General features: G+C 32.9%; 2 protein-coding genes across 2 annotated transcripts; both read left to right on the top strand.

The window, feature by feature from the left end:
* The first annotated feature begins 1817 nt into the window (after positions 1–1817).
* LOC112714855 (calmodulin-binding transcription activator 2) lies at positions 1818–10107 on the top strand. The gene is made up of 13 exons (XM_025766539.3): positions 1818–1995; positions 2673–2792; positions 3446–3561; positions 3668–3756; positions 4155–4197; positions 4753–4930; positions 5071–5160; positions 5320–5630; positions 6111–6638; positions 6909–7600; positions 8051–8636; positions 8886–9209; positions 9594–10107. Exons 1-13 carry the CDS (start codon positions 1956–1958, stop codon positions 9705–9707), a joined length of 3231 nt encoding a protein of 1076 aa, XP_025622324.1. The 5' UTR covers positions 1818–1955; the 3' UTR covers positions 9708–10107.
* Positions 10108–12616: 2509 nt separating this feature from the next.
* LOC112714854 (probable protein phosphatase 2C 9) lies at positions 12617–16472 on the top strand. The gene is made up of 6 exons (XM_025766537.3): positions 12617–13236; positions 13474–13571; positions 14465–14704; positions 14832–15108; positions 15686–15840; positions 15925–16472. The coding sequence occupies exons 2-6, from the start codon at positions 13536–13538 to the stop codon at positions 16060–16062; spliced, it is 846 nt and encodes a 281-aa protein (XP_025622322.1). The 5' UTR covers positions 12617–13236; positions 13474–13535; the 3' UTR covers positions 16063–16472.
* Positions 16473–16534: the final 62 nt, after the last annotated feature.

Raw genomic sequence — 16534 nt, 5'->3', positions numbered from 1 at the left:
TGACTAATAAGATAACTGCTACAAATAGTGATTAATGCCATAAAATTTGATATAATTATAAGATAAAATGTTAGTTACATTTTTTTTTATTTATAAATGTATTTAGTTTAAAATTTGACACATACAAATATTTGTAATAATTAATATTAATAATTTATACAAATAGGTATTTCAATAAAATTATACTATTAAATGTTGTAATTTATAAGTTTTCAATTAATATATTATTATAATAAATATTTTGATACAAATTATTTAGTAGTATCAATTTATTATATGATATAATTATAAAAATATTATGTTACATAAAAATTACTATATATATTATAAATTATATTGTTAATTATTTTAATGTGTATTTATATTATTATTATTTTATGTTAATAATTATATTATTGTTTGTTATTTATTGATTTTGCACATTAAATAATTAGATATAAATATAATTATTTTTGAATCAATATTACATGATAATAAATATTTATTTTTTGACAATTTAATATGATATATCATAATTTATTATGAATTTATGCAAAAATGTAAAAATAAGATATAATTAGTCATTTTATTTATTTATAGAATTTACACAATATAATCAATACAGTTTGTAATTTGCAATTTATAATTTACAAATATTATTTTTATTATTTCAATAAATAATAATATTTGATAATATATTAATATTTTATAAAATATTAAATATTAATAAATATATTATAATTGATATTAAAATATTATATAAATAATTATAATTAATATAATAATTTTATAATATTATTAATATATATTTTATAATAATAATTTTATGTATAATATAATTGTATAATTATAAATATGTTACTAATATATAATTAAAATAAATTATTAAATATAATAGTTTAAATAATAACATATAATTTAGAATTTTTTTATATTTCATATTACTAAAAGATTATAATTTTTTGACAATATAATAAAATGATCTTTTTTATATATGTTGTTAAACAATTATTTAAAAAATATTAAAATATTTATTATAATAAGTATATTTATGATATTAATTAAGTTTATATTATAATGTTATATAATTATAATAGCTAATTTTAATTAAAATAAATAAAATTTTGATAGATAATATTCTTTAAGTCGATTTTAAAAAAGAATATCAAATCATTTAAATTTGAGAATTTATATTATAATACAATCTAATATGAAGTTCTTAAACTGACTATTAAATGTAAAAATATTATGAGTCAAATTTAATAATTTAATGGGGACAAATAAATCTTATTCTTATATATTACTCAAAAAATTTTAAATTGTATGACGCCTGCCCACTACAATGTAAGTAGATCCATTCCTGTTTTACTATATATTTTTAGAGTTATACATATAATAAGTAAAATTTACTTTTAAAGATAATTTAAATTTTTAAATATGATAAAAATACTAAAATTGAGTGACTTAAGAATTTATATATTTAATATTTTTATAATAAAGATTAACGGTTAAAAATTATTGAAATATTAGTATACTAGTATACTTAAAAGTTTTTTTATAATATGATTGGTGGAAATTGGATATTAAAAAAATAATTACCAAAAATAACAATGAAATAATTACTTAAGAAATAAGCAAATAATTAAGAGGGAAATTAATTAAAAAGAAAATGAAGAGAGAGAAAGAGGAGAGAGATTCACGTGGATTCGAAGAAAGAGACGGCCCGTGAATCCGGATATCCATATACCTACCCCAACCCCGGGCCCGGCCCCTTTTTGCAATTTCCAATTTCTCATTTTGCCCCATCAACTTATATAAATTCCCAAAATTTGAGCCTCAAGTTTTCCACTTTGTCACGTCACTTTGTCTGAGACTAGAGAAAAAAAAAAGTAAAAGAAAAAAAAAAAACGAAAAGAAAAGAAAAGAAGAACAACACTCGCTCCTCGTTCGCGTTGATCTCTGATTCAGTCTTCGCCATGGCGGAGCGTCCTTCCTTCGGATTGGGTCCCCGATTGGGTTAGTTTCTGATTGCTATTTCCTTTTTTGGTTATTTTTTCAATGTTTCTAATTGTTCGTGGAATTGCTTGGATCCTGTAATATTTTTTTTTGGATTGATTGATTGAAGCTTTGCCAAATTCCAATTCGTAGTTCCGGTATTCCTGTTCACCTTTGTTGAATTGGTTCGTCTTGTTGTAGCTGAGTGTCAGTCACTGAAAATGGTTTTCGCTATTTGGACCTAAGGTTAGGTCGTGGATTTGAGAAAGCTGAGCTGAAATTTATTCGGGGTTTAAAACATTTTTAGAAATAAACATTTTGGATTGTTATCATATTGAGATTTTTGTGACTCTTTTAGTTCAATTGGGTTTTTTAGGTGGAGAAGCTTCATTGATTGCGTTTAGGCAACTCTACATAGCTATGAACGATATGGAGTTTGATAGGTGTTGGTTCAATGGTTTCCCAGAATAGAATATATGTTCCTTTGTTGAATAAAGCTACCATTATCCTGAAAATAATAATAATTGATTATCCTATATTGCCCCAGACCCAAATAAAACCAATCCAGTATTGCTAAATTTCTAATGATTCCAATTCATTAAGATTGCTTGAATAATTGTATTTGTGTATTTTTTTATGACTTATGAGACATACAAAAAGTCACATGTTTGACTGACTGCCATGATATCAATGTATAGACTTTCAGCAACTACAATTTGAAGCCCAGCATCGCTGGTTGAGACCTGCAGAAATTTGTGAAATTCTTCGTAACTATCGGATGTTTCAAATCACGTCAGAACCTCATAACAGGCCACCAAGTAAGATTGTTGCATGCTTACTAATAAATTAATTGACTCATGGCTCCTAATGAAATTTAGTAGTTCTGATACGCATATGGGGTTGAATGAATTGCAGAAGACTTATTTATCTAACATGGATTGTTTATTGCAACTGGGCATTTACAAAGTTGTTAGCAAATTCGGCATTTACAATGTTATTAACACTTAGCAGGAGTTGCTAATGACCTTGTATAGTAGGTGCATTGTTGTGGTTGGACATCGCTTATAGTCCTCATGTTATTCATGTAGTTAAATTAGTTCCTACTGTAAAGACATTTTTAATTGCTCACTATCTGAAGTTAAAGTCTTCTATCCAAAAAATATATCTGAAGTTAAGGTATTCATGTTCTAATGTTCTAATAGATCCTGTAAATTTCAGTTCAATGATTATGGCACTTCAGGAAATTTGGTAAATAATTTTCCCCTCAAGTATGGTAGCAAAAGAGCATATGTATGCATGTTGCATAACTTTGTTAGTTCACATGGTATTTGGAATTATTAATAGTGTTTTGTTGTTTAGCCAAAAAATTTGCTTCGTTTAGGGTTTATGATTTCAGTTCATCTCTTGGTTCATAGTTTTTGCTAAATGATCCTGAAGACGTTACTTCATGATTTGCATTTAATTATTGCAGGTGGTTCACTATTTCTATTTGATCGAAAGGTTTTGAGATACTTCAGAAAGGATGGGCATAATTGGAGAAAGAAAAAAGATGGAAAAACCGTGAAAGAAGCTCATGAAAAATTGAAGGTAAGCTTTAAAGTTGATTGAGTTTGGAGTTTGTGTATAATCAAGTCTTTATATCCTCAAATAATTACATGATGCCGGGTTTGTGGCATTTTTAAATCAAATTTAGGTGGGAAGTGTTGACGTGTTGCATTGCTACTATGCCCATGGTGAAGAAAATGAAAATTTTCAGAGACGAAGCTATTGGATGCTTGAACCGTGAGTATGAAAAAATCTGTCATATTTCACATTTATTTATTTATTATTATTATTTGCATTGTATGCTTTTAAGTACTGCATTAGATATTTCAAAGCAGTTGTAGTCGTTGCCCCTAATTTGGTGGGTGCACTTACTTTCTCTACTTATCGTTGCTTCAAGGAGTTGCTAGCTTAGAATATGCTAATTGGGCAGCTTTGTTGCATTCATAGTTTTTCCTATTGTCAGAAGTTCGTGATATTTTTCTGTTTTTGTATATTAACTATTTCACTGCATCTTAGCTTATTTTTAAGTTTTCAATATACATATACTGAGCTAATTTTTGTTTATTATATATTTAATTTAATATCATAAGTTTTCTTTGTTATTTATTTATTTATTTATTTATTTATTTACTCAGGGATATGATGCACATAGTATTCGTACATTATTTGGAAGTTAAGGTACTTCCTCACTCCCCTCCCTCCCCCTCCATTTTCTGCTGTTACTTTTCTTTTTATGTGTCAGTTATTGCGTGTATTATCAACCTTATTTCTATTTTATTTTCAGCTTTTGCACTGTATGTTGATGACCTATTGCTGGAATGCTGGGTCTTTGACTTGGCTGAAAACTTATCTAGATAACATTTTTAATTTTTATGTTACATAATATAATTATATAATGAAATGCTTGAGGGGAGAAAGAAGGGTATAGCTGCAATTCGTACAAATAGCTGAGCTCTCATAAATTATGAATGAGGACATTTTGACTGAGTTTTTTTTTCCCCCTTAATATTATTATGAGTAGCTAGTGCTGTTACTAGTGTCGTTAAATTAAGTAAATTGAGATTGAATTTTTCTTTACTCTGAAATTATTGCTGTCATATTATTCTTGAAACATATACAAAGCATTTTAAGCTGTTCGGTATAGAAGGGTCCTTGCTATGTAGTTCTGGTTTTTATTTATTTGCACGTTTGGCAAATTATATCGATGTGTTTTTTGGGTTCCTTATTTCTCAGGGTAACAAGACAAATACTGGAGGAAATATAGATAGTTATGATGTTTCGTCTGACTCCCAAAGGACCCCTTCTCCATCATCTGGCTTACCAACAAATTATAGCAACTTGCCTTCACTGAGTACAGATTCCATGAGTCCAGCTAGCAGTTTGGCATCTTTACGTGAAGATGCTGATTCTGGTAACTATGGCTAAATTACTGTGCTAAGTCTTCAAAATTAAATATTATGGTTTACTATTAAATCCATATGTTTGCATAAGATTATGAACTTTAGCCCATATAGTGTCTGTTAAATGGTTTGTTGATGTTTTTCCCCCCAGAGGAGATTCACCAAGCAAGCTCCAGATTACACACACTAAATGAGTCACAACATACGCGGAATGGTCACCTGACAGACAAAGTTGATACTGGTTCGAACATTTTGTTATACATCCCTTGTACCTCTTTTCTTTTAGTTGTTACCCATTTTCCTTTTTTCTTCCTCCCCCCCCCCCCCCCCCCCCCGGCGTTAGGAACTCTCAACTCAAGCTTTTCTGAGATTTGACTATGTTAATTTCTATAATTTTCAGGTGATCGAGGACAGTCTTCAATTTCTGGAGATTATATCCCAGTTGTTCCGGGTGAAAGATTTGGAGGAAGTGATACTACTTATATTGATGGTCAGAAAGCACATAGCATGGCATCCTGGGACACTGTGTTGAAGCAATGCAATGCAGAATTGCAGAGTGATCCTTCGTTTGTACCATTTTCTTCCATACCATCGAGTTTGATAGGAAACACTGTAGAACAAGAACGTAATGACTTTGGTGATCTCTTAGGGAGCAAAAGTAGCCTCACTGAGGAGGCAGGGAGCTCGCAATCTATCCAATCAAACTGGCAGGTACTTTTTGATACTGCTTGCTATATTAGCCAGTACCCAGTAGTATCTAAGACTTATTTTTTCATATGAGAAACTCATGATCTGAGTGACAGGCTCAGTCTGGTGGCATTGGTACTTGAACTGCAGTCTACGTTAATTTTAATTCAACTTAGTGATGAATATGATGAAATGCGTGGTGTTTTTAACTGTTTGATGTTGAGTTACATGTGCTGCACTAAATGGTATTGAATTGTGTTTGAAGCTGATAAAAGGCTAAAATACACCATGTCCTCCCTTTCTTCTCCCTCTAAAGTCGACCCTTCTCAAGATGTAACTGTATACAACCTTCTGCTAGGATGGGTATTATATTAAAGTAACCTTGTTTTATTAGCATGTGGTCAGTTGAGTTTCAAGTGTCTATTATATTAAAAGTTCAAACCAATTTATGAGATTTGGCAATGATATGTAACTACTTACCTTTTGTTATTTTACTCGATCCAGATTCCTTTTGAAGAAAGTTCAGGACGCTTGCCAAACTTCACCCAATCATTGAGTTTGGAATTTGGATCCGATTATATATCTGGTTTAGTTGGGAATGAAACACTTAATGCAAGTTCTGAAATTGATCCTCACCTGTTTAACTTTCATGGTGAGCCGAAAGAGCAGCATGTGCAACAACACTATCCAGAACGGCATGCAGATGGACAATCTCAGTATGCACTTCAATCCAATTCTCTGAATAAAGTTCTTGGTGAAGAAAGTCTCAACCATGCTTTCACAGCAAAGCGCACATTATTGGATGGAGACGAGAGCCTGAAAAAAGTTGATAGCTTCTCTAGGTGGATTACTAAAACCCTTGGAGAGGTGGATGATTTGAATATGCAGTCTTCAGCTGGTATTTCATGGGGTACAGATGAATCTGGGCATGTGATAGATGATTCCTCATTGAGCCCGTCCCTTTCTCAGGATCAGCTGTTTAGCATAAATGAATTTTCCCCCAAATGGGCTTATGCTGAAGTGGAAACTGAGGTACTCGTCTCATGGATAGCACTTTGAATAATAAAGAAATAAATCAACGTACGACAATAAAATAAAGAGAAAATAACAACATTGATGACAGATTCCTATGCATTTTTTTAAAAAAATTATCAGCAACCATTTCCTAGTACATCAGTGTGCATTCTAACAGACCCCTTTCCCCTTTAGTATGTCTTGTATGGACCGTTGTTTGTAACATGAAATGAGAAAGAACCAGATTTCATTTGACAGACATTTTATATCCTATTTTAAACCATGCAGGTGGTAATTGTTGGATCTTTTTTGAAGTATCAACCGGAGGTGTCAACCTCTAACTGGTCCTGTATGTTTGGGGAAGTGGAGGTCCCTGCTGAGGTTTTAACTAATGGAATTCTGTGTTGCCAGGCTCCACCTCATAAGGTTGGACGGGTTCCTTTCTATGTAACATGTTCAAATAGATTAGCTTGCAGTGAAGTGCGTGAATTCGACTATAGAGAAGGCTTTTCTGGAAATGTAGAATTTGCAGATTTTTATAACGATTCAACTGAAAGGCTGCTGCATTTGCGATTGGAAGAGTTTCTGTCCTCAAAACCAGTGTGCCCATCTAAACAAACCTTTGAGAATGATATGGAGAAAAGAGATGTAATTTTAAAGCTTATTTTCTTAAGAGAGGAAGAGGAATTCTCGAGTAAGGAAGAGCAACATGTAGAATCTGATACATCCTCACAGAAGGTGAAGGCGCATCTGTTTCACAGGCAGATTAAAGAGAAGCTGTACTCATGGCTTCTGCACAAAGTAACGGAAAGTGATAAAGGTCCTAATGTGTTAGATAAGGATGGACAGGGTGTTTTACATTTAGCAGCTGCTCTTGGGTATGATTGGGCTATACAACCAATTTTAACTGCTGGAGGTGGTATCAATTTCCGTGATGTAAATGGATGGACAGCCCTACATTGGGCTGCATCCTGTGGCAGGTAATGGTCCTTGAGATATTTTATTTCTCTTTATTGTGCTGAGTTGATTGAGAATAAGTTTTTTCAACTGATCTGATTGAGGCTTCCTGCTTTCGATTGTACTCTGATCCTTTTTTAGGGGGGAAAAAAAGCTTCTGACCTGTTCAAATTAGGATTTGTTTAAGAAATTATGTCCTGCAAAGGCTTAAGTTGCAGCATTTTACATGACCTAAATTCTTGTAAATATTTGAATTATTTTTGTTAAGACTATGAAACGTTTTTCCTTATGCATGTTAAATCAGCTCACTTGGAGTTGCCTCTATAACCATAGCTTTTGGTGTGTGTAAGGGAGATAATATAAGCCTCTCCATAATGTGTTCAGCTTTAAGCATTATATATTATTTTCACCCAAATGCTGTTATTCTTCATAACTCTATTGGTTCCCAATGTTATCCTGTGTCCTTTTTTCAGAGAGCGGACGGTGGTTGTCCTTGTCACCATGGGTGCAAATTCTGGAGCATTGACAGATCCATCTCCAGCATTTCCAACCGGAAGAACAGCTTCAGAGCTTGCCTCTACCAATGGGCACAAAGGAATATCTGGTTTCCTTGGTGAATCTTTATTAACCAGTCATCTTGAATCCCTCACAATGGATGATCAATATAAAGGTGGCAGGCAAGAGATTTCAGTAACAAAAGTAGTGCAGACAGTTTCAGAACGAACTGCTACCCCTGTGTTATATGGGGATGATATGCCAGATGATCCCTGCCTTAAGGATTCCCTTACTGCTGTTATTAATGCTACACAAGCTGCAGATCGTATACATCAGGTATTCAGAATGCAGTCTTTTCAGAGGAAGCAGTTGAATAAACTGGCAGATGATGAGTTTGGATTGTCAGACCCGCGAGCTCTTTCCCTTCTAGCATCTAAGGCAAGCAAATCTGGACAAGGAGATCGTTTAGCCAATGCTGCTGCAACACAGATACAGAAGAAGTTTCGTGGGTGGAAGAAGAGAAAAGAATTCTTGATCATTCGTCAAAGAATTGTTAAAATCCAGGTTCATTCTTCCGCTCTCGTTACTTTATTTTTTCATTTATTAGGGTAAATTACACAGACCTTCATTGAGGTTAGTTGAAACACTGATGTCTGCGCCATTTGTTACCTTCTCCTTTATTTTTTTATTAAAAAAGGAGTGATTGGGTAATTGTTAGATCATTGAATCGTTCTGCTACTTGGGAAATTCATCCTTGCATCCGTTTGCCTGGTAGTACTTGTACTGAGATTTGAATTATTCTTTTGTATGAAGGCCCATGTAAGAGGTCACCAGGTTAGGAAGAGTCTAAAAAGCATAATCTGGTCTGTGGGAATCCTTGAGAAAGTGATATTACGGTGGAGACGCAAGGGCAGTGGCTTGCGCGGATTTAAACCCGATGCCCTTAATAAGGCCCCCATTCAACAGAGTGATCCGCCGAAAGAAGATGATTATGATTTCCTCAAGGAAGGAAGAAAACAAAGTGAGGAGAAGTTCCAAAAGGCCCTTTCAAGGGTCAAGTCCATGGTTCAATATCCAGAGGCACGTGCTCAATACCGGCGCCTGCTAAATGTTGTTGACGACTTCCGTCAAACCAAGGTATGTATAATGTTCTGCTGTCATGTACATGCGACGTCTAAATTTATTGATAAAGAAATATTTGAGTGACTTTGTTTTTAGGTGACTATTCTCGTGAAATTGTCATCCTGTAAAGATGATAGTTGAGAAAGTTTGATTAAATTGTCATCTAACAGTTTTTAATTATCATTTTTACATAGAAAAGAGTTCATGTGAGTAGTCACCTTGTTTTTAGTCTATGTACTCATCACCTTATCACAATAGAACTCTTGATCAAATTGAGTGAAAATTTTATGGTGAGTAGAGTGATGAGTACAGGAAAAGAATTTATCCTATTACTAATTTCGGGAGGCTATTGGCATAATGAATGAATGATCAATAATGTGCTCATGTCATATCTTGCAGGCATGTAATATGGATTTAGTAAATTCTGAAGAGACAGTTGATGGTGTGGAGGATTTGATTGATATTGATATGCTCTTAGATGATGACAATTTTATTCCCATAGCATTTGATTGATTGATTGATTCTCTCTGCCGTGGTGGCTGCTGCTCCTCCTTTCATCCCCACTGTAAATACATGGCCAGTTGGCTTTATTTGGCATTGGGGTTGTCCTAACATCGTCTTGGTGTATATATTCCTGATCAGAAATGACTTGATTTCAATGCTGAATATAAATAGATAATCATAGCTAGCATGCATTTTGGTTGTAATCTAATAAGACATGGTTTGTTTTTCTTTTATGGTTTTATTTATATGACAGGATCAGAATGTTTCATATTATAAATTAGTTCAGGTTTATAACATAAAGTGGTGTTAGCTTGCCGATGTATAAAATGGAATTTGTACACAAAGTGTACTGTGTTGAGAGGAATTATAACCGTGTGCTAAATGCTAATTATGATTTATATTTATATTATATTATGTTGTGTTATATGGTTTCTCTGCTTCACAGAGGACACGTGACAGAACCCCACCTTGCACACGTAGTTGACTGTATTTACACGTGGCATGTCGGCTGTGATGATGATTCCAAATTGCCAACATAAACAATGGAATTAGAATTTCTTCATTATCTTCATCTTTCTCTCTTCTGTAATCATCAATGGATTTGACTTTGCTTTCTGATATCTCCTTCCACCAATCACTGTACAGATACATATATAGATAGATACATGCATCATGCATGGGGAGTTGACCCATCCGTGTTTGCATTATATTGTTGCACACATGCACCATATTTTTGTGCTTTGGCTGCTCTCTATTGAACTTAGTTGTGTTCATTACGTTTCTTTTTTATTAACATTGGTCTATCAATCTTCAAATGTATATATAATACTGCATGGTTTCAGGAAAAAAAAAGTGTATGGGCGTATTGAGATGTCCAATATCTTTCTAAAACTAATATTCGGTGCAACGTGCTGGTCGGTGCCTTTTTTATTTAAATTGATGCACATATATTGTAAAGATGGAATTTTATATTCATTGGTTGAATACCTTTTGTGTCTGAGCTTTGGATTTTTATATCATGTTTCCTACAAATTCATATATTCATTTACATACGAATACGTGATAAAATCTTAATAATCATCAATTTAACCACTAAGTAGAATACAAGTAATCTTTGGGAATAGATAAATATAAAAAGTTACGTCTTTTACTGGATCTTTTTCAACATCTGTTACAAGCACACAGAAGAAAATAAAACCAATGAAATGAGAGCATTAAGGATAAATAATTTTGGTTTTAATTTTAAGGTGAATAACTCTACCTATATTATATTGCGAAAAATGTTAGGTAAACAATGACTATCTTGAACAACATGAACAACCACCAATTATACTACATCATAATTTAATGCTACTAATTAAATTTAAGATCAATTTACTCTTTTAATTTTATTAATTTACATTGTTCAAACATTATTCAAAAATGTTGTTGGTTATCTATACTTTTTCATTATATAATTGATTCTAAACCTAGATAAAGGAATATGATTATATTACATTTTCGACAATTAATATAAAAATTTATTCGAATATTACATAATCGATTCTAAACTCGAATAAATAAAGGAGGAGGTCATATTACATCTTCGACAATCAATATAAAAACTTAATCAAATTTTTATGATGTGAAGTGAAAATATTATTTCGCTAAAACTAGGAAGGAAGTTTTAGGTGAATAAATTTCCATAAATTTGGGTTTAGGGTTTGTGGTTGTGGGGGACCTAGGGTTAGTGGTGCTGGGCCACAGTGGTGATGACTATCAAATAGGTTTGATATTATAATTTGACCACTCAGCTTTTTACTGCAATGTGCACTTTGTGTTTATGGGGTGGACCTGTGGTAGAAATTCAGAACAAAAAACAACAAAATATTTTAGAGTGAGAGAGGAACAGGGTACTAGTATCTGACTTTCTGATAAAATTGTCAGCATAGTACCGCTAACAATTTAACTGCACCTATAGATTAAGCCCCACAAGATTCCTTCCCCTCAAAGTTGCAAACTTTCTGTATTCTTAACTCTCCTATATGGCATTTAATTCTTGTTTGAAAAAAAATAATACATAAAAGATTAATCCATGACACTCTTTTGTCGTCAATTGCAGATTGCATGATTCTATCCCCAGAAATGACAAGAGAGTTAATGTCCTGTCTGAAAATTCTAACCTGCAGGGTTGACTTATTTAATTTTGATCCTTTTTTCCTTTCTTAATTAATAATTATCACCCTACAAACCCAATAAAATACATAATCTAATAGAGAGATACGTATTTCCTTTTTTAACCAATAATTTTAAATTAGAGTTTAAGAATAACTAAACTCTTATATATATAATTTAAATAAAATTTTAAGTTATTTTATCAATTATATTAAATGTCTACAAAAATAAATTAAATAATATATATTTATATATAAATAAATTGTGACTGCTTTGACTGATTTATAGAAAATAATCATTTTTGTTTAATGTAATAATACATAATTAAATATATAATTATTTTATATTATATTAAAAATAAATTTAATTATAATACTAAATAAACTTTTTTATTGACAAAATATATAAAATAGTTTCAAAAGACAAAAGTAGTCTAAAGAGACTTAAATATAGTTAACAAAGAAATCCCAACATTTTTTTAAGATTCAAATTAAAAAATTTTTAAACTCCTTTGTTCCCTTTATCTTTATTATTCAAACACTGCTGTAAAATAATAATAATTATGTTACGTGTATCTTAAAAAATAATAATTAAATTAATTTTATATAAAATATATATTAAAAATATATTATTTGTAATTTAGTGACTAATTATTAGTGAACACCTAATTTTTTGAAAGAAAAAACCATACAGTAACGTGCAGAAAGGACAATTTTTGATTAGTTACTTTGAATAAGCAAGGTTTTTATTTTTTAAAAACAATTAGAGGGTATTGTAAATGAATTATTTTCCCCTATCCTTTTGGGACAAGAGCTCTTGGAGGAAGTGAAGAGAATTATAGTTAGAAAAATTTGCTGACTTTTTGAGGTCTCCCAAGGCAGCACCCCCACCCTGAGAAGGGTGAGTGACCCAAAGAAAATGGCAGAGATTTTGAGTGTTTATGCGAACTATGAAACCTCAAAAACAGCTGTAATAATGAAAGCCAAATTGTGTCAGCAGCAATAAAAACAAAAAAACTGCAAAGTCAATAAGGGCAAGCTCTTCCTTTTATAACAAGAGTTTTCTTTTTCTTTTTCTTTTTATTCTTTTGCAGTCATTGCACATTAGACTTTCTCCCTAAAACCAGAACGGTTACAATATACAACACACCCCATCACCTTATTCTATTCAATTCTATTCTCTCCCATTAATAATAAGCGCTCTCTCTATTAAGAGGGGCTCTTTTGGTATAAGCTTCTTTGTGTTCTGTTCTGTTCTGTTCTGTGTTATTGCTCTGTCTCTTTCTCTTCTTCTCCTTAAGTGGACGGCATAATCCGTGACCACCCACTTCCTATATAGATCCTCCATCTCATTCCCTAGTGCCAAAGCTCAGTTCTTTGGATTGGTTAGTGAATTTCTCTGCCACTTCTTCATCTGGGGTCTTCAAAAGTTTTTCCATTTTTATTTTTTTAATATTTTGGTCTCTAGGAGGTTTATTTTTGGGTTTTTAGAATTGCTTGCTTGGGTGATCGGCAATTTTCTGGTGATAATTAACTGCGCTTGGGGATTTTATAAAATTTGTTTAATTAATTAAATTATTTTCCCTGACGTCAAGTTTTCATGGAATTTTTCTGTTTTGAAGATTTTAGTAGAAGAGGTAGATGTTGAAAACTAACCGAAGGTGAGGTGAGGCAGCTGAATTACATGGATAATCTCTGTTGCTTCAATTCTGTCTCTCAGGTGAGAATTCCTGCTTTCCTTATTGTTGTTATTTTTTTTAAAAACAATATATTCTCTTCTCTTTGAAATGATCATGCATATTCAATTCCTTAGGCTGTGTTTGGTAAAGGATATAGGAGGAATAGAGAAGACGAAAAAATTGTGTGTCTTCCTTCTTTCTTTCTATATCCTTTTTTTTTTTTCGTAGACAGAAAATTCGGCAAATTTTGCATAACAACAGAGACATTTTGCATATTTTTATCTCTGTTCTCCAAATGTGTCTTCATATTTTTGTCTGTGTTTTCCTTTGAAGAGCTATGGTATAGTTAGGTGGGGATTAAGTTCTGGTGGTGCAGTGAATGAGGCCTTAGAACTGTCCCAAATTTTATAATTATAGTTAGGTGGAGCGTTTGATAATCTGTTTTTTGCTTCTTTGAGAAGTAGATCGAAAGCTACCATTGTGTTTTGTCTATAAAGTACTAAAATTTTTAAAAGCCTATTGAAATGCACTCAATATTTTGGAGAATGCCAGTGATGTTTCATTGCAGGCAGTTTATTAGGATATCACTGTATCAGGTTCTGAGTCTTTGTAACTAGATTGATTTTGAGTTTCTCAAGGAGGGAAAGGGGCCAAGAGCTGTCCTAGTACAGACTATATAGACTATCTTCGCCATATCTTAAGTTGTGTCCGGCTTAACGGATTGCTCTCACATAAAGGACAATATATTTGGAGGGTGGATTTTATAGGACTTGACATGTTAGCTGCATACTTGAACAATGTAGGACTTAACAGTGGAGTACTAACAACTTTCTTTTATGCTGTGTTAAACTGTGAAATATTTGATCATTTTTGGTTTTGTGCCTCTTTTCTTGTTCTAATTTTGTGATTGTCTTTCAAACTTCTTTATGTTTAGGTGGTTGGAGGTCGTTCTTCATGTAGCTCCGGCAAGGGTAGGAGCTCTCAGTATGCAGTCAAGTATGGCTTCAGTCTAGTTAAAGGGAAAGCGAATCACCCAATGGAGGACTATCACGTGGCGAAATTTGTCCAGTCGAGAGGGCAAGAGCTAGGACTTTTCGCTATCTATGACGGACACTTGGGAGACACTGTTCCAGCATATCTACAAAAGCATCTGCTTTCTAATATCTTGAAGGAAGTAAGTTGTTCAACCAATTTCTAGGACTGAACATTGGGATGTTCAGAGAAAAGTTCTCCATTCTTTTCTGGTATATGTTGCATATTTCACGAAGACTATTTCTTTAAGCTATGATTGATTGTTACAGGCAGACTTCTGGAATGATCCAAACAGTTCCATCATTAAGGCGTACGAGACAACGGATCAGGCCATTCTTTCTCACAATCCTGATCTGGGACGAGGCGGATCAACTGCAGTGACTGCAATTCTAATAAATAATCAGCAATTGTGGATAGCGAATGTTGGAGATTCACGAGCAGTTCTGTCACGGGGAGGGCAGGCCATACAGATGACGGTAGATCATGAGCCCAATACTGAAAGGGGCATAATCGAGAACAAAGGCGGATTTGTCTCAAACATGCCAGGTTCTTAAGCAAACCTTAATGAGCCTTGCCTATTTGATATTGCCTATATTTTACATGCTAAATTGAAACCTCAAGAATGTGTTATGCTTGGGAAGATTATATATGTATCACGAGCCTCATTTGCATTTTCAAAGAGGATCAACATCATAATTTGTTTATAAGAAGTAAAAGTAATTTGCTAAGATCAGGCTGAACTATGCAAAAATGAGAGTTAACCTTCCTCTGTTGATCAAAGATTCATGGGTGTATCTATTGAAACCAATTGTGTCTCTTTGTGATCCATGAAGCTTGAAAATCAAATTACCACCTCTGCTTGACTGATTTTCGATACATGCATGACTTACAAATACAATCTGCACATTTATTAGAAAAGTGAAGGATAGGTTCAACCAAAATGTGTTCAGATTTAAAAGAGTAGTAAAGAGTATTTTCTGTCATCCCCATGCTAATCCAAAATGTGTTGGAATCAGAATACCTTACATGCATATGTGGCCAATATCCTCAGAAATCTAAAGTTTACCAAAAATAAATTGTGTATTCTGTAATCATTTCTTTGCATGTGGATGTTATATATCAGGAGATGTTGCAAGAGTGAACGGGCAGCTTGCAGTGTCTCGGGCATTCGGAGACAGAAACCTCAAATCGCACTTGCGATCTGATCCTGATGTACAACATTGTGACATTGAACAAGATACTGAGCTTTTGATTCTGGCTAGTGATGGTCTTTGGAAGGTTATCCATCAATCTCTTCTTTATGGCAAGTATTTTCCTTAAAACATTTAATTTTGAACTTGAAGTTCTCATTTGTTCTTGCAGGTAATGGCAAACCAAGAAGCAGTGGATATTGCGAAAAGGATCAAAGATCCTCAAAAGGCGGCGAAACAGCTAGCTGCGGAGGCATTGAACAGAGACAGTAAAGATGACATTTCATGCATTGTAGTTCGTTTCAAGTGATTCAGGGTTCTCCTCCATCCATTACATTCAATCTTTGATGACTCACCAATATAGGGATGCAAAGTCCATGCTCCTTCTTCTTCTTGTTCTTCTGGAAATTTCTGCAACCATAGGTTCCCCCATCCCCAGAATTATCTGTAAAATTGATGTTCTTGACATTAGGTGGTTCTATTTTAGCATTTCTTGATTTCTTCAGTGTAGATTAATACCATCATTTTTCTCTGTATTTTGCTTTGTGACATGGAGTAGTGTGACATTTGAGATGGGTATATGGTTAGTTTTTCTAATGATCAAAAGTTAGGCACTCTAAGTTCCTGTGATTCAGAGTGGTAACTAGTACAATTCTTTTTTAAGAGAGTTTCTTAGTATTCAAATTCCTGACTTTATAAGTAAAATTTGTTTCAATTTAACTTTTGGGTGGATATATCCTATAATCCTATTTTTGGTTGATTCTTTTAAGCTTGTTTTTTGT

The sequence above is a fragment of the Arachis hypogaea genome, chromosome 10 (assembly GCF_003086295.3).
Source record: "Arachis hypogaea cultivar Tifrunner chromosome 10, arahy.Tifrunner.gnm2.J5K5, whole genome shotgun sequence".
NCBI lineage: Eukaryota > Viridiplantae > Streptophyta > Magnoliopsida > Fabales > Fabaceae > Arachis > Arachis hypogaea.
The sequence above is the reverse complement of the archived record's forward strand: the minus strand, read 5'-3'. Positions and strand labels throughout refer to the sequence as shown.

Excerpts from the sequence above, each read along its gene's own strand:
- LOC112714855 (XM_025766539.3), top strand. The coding sequence starts at position 1,956 with ATGGCGGAGCGTCCTTCCTTCGGATTGGGTCCCCGATTGG. Across the intron at positions 6,639-6,908 it reads ATGCTGAAGTGGAAACTGAG|GTGGTAATTGTTGGATCTTT; the intron begins GTACTCGTCTCA and ends TAAACCATGCAG. Across the intron at positions 7,601-8,050 it reads TGGGCTGCATCCTGTGGCAG|AGAGCGGACGGTGGTTGTCC; the intron begins GTAATGGTCCTT and ends TCCTTTTTTCAG.
- LOC112714854 (XM_025766537.3), top strand. The coding sequence starts at position 13,536 with ATGGATAATCTCTGTTGCTTCAATTCTGTCTCTCAG. Across the intron at positions 13,572-14,464 it reads GCTTCAATTCTGTCTCTCAG|GTGGTTGGAGGTCGTTCTTC; the intron begins GTGAGAATTCCT and ends CTTTATGTTTAG. Across the intron at positions 15,109-15,685 it reads ATTTGTCTCAAACATGCCAG|GAGATGTTGCAAGAGTGAAC; the intron begins GTTCTTAAGCAA and ends GTTATATATCAG.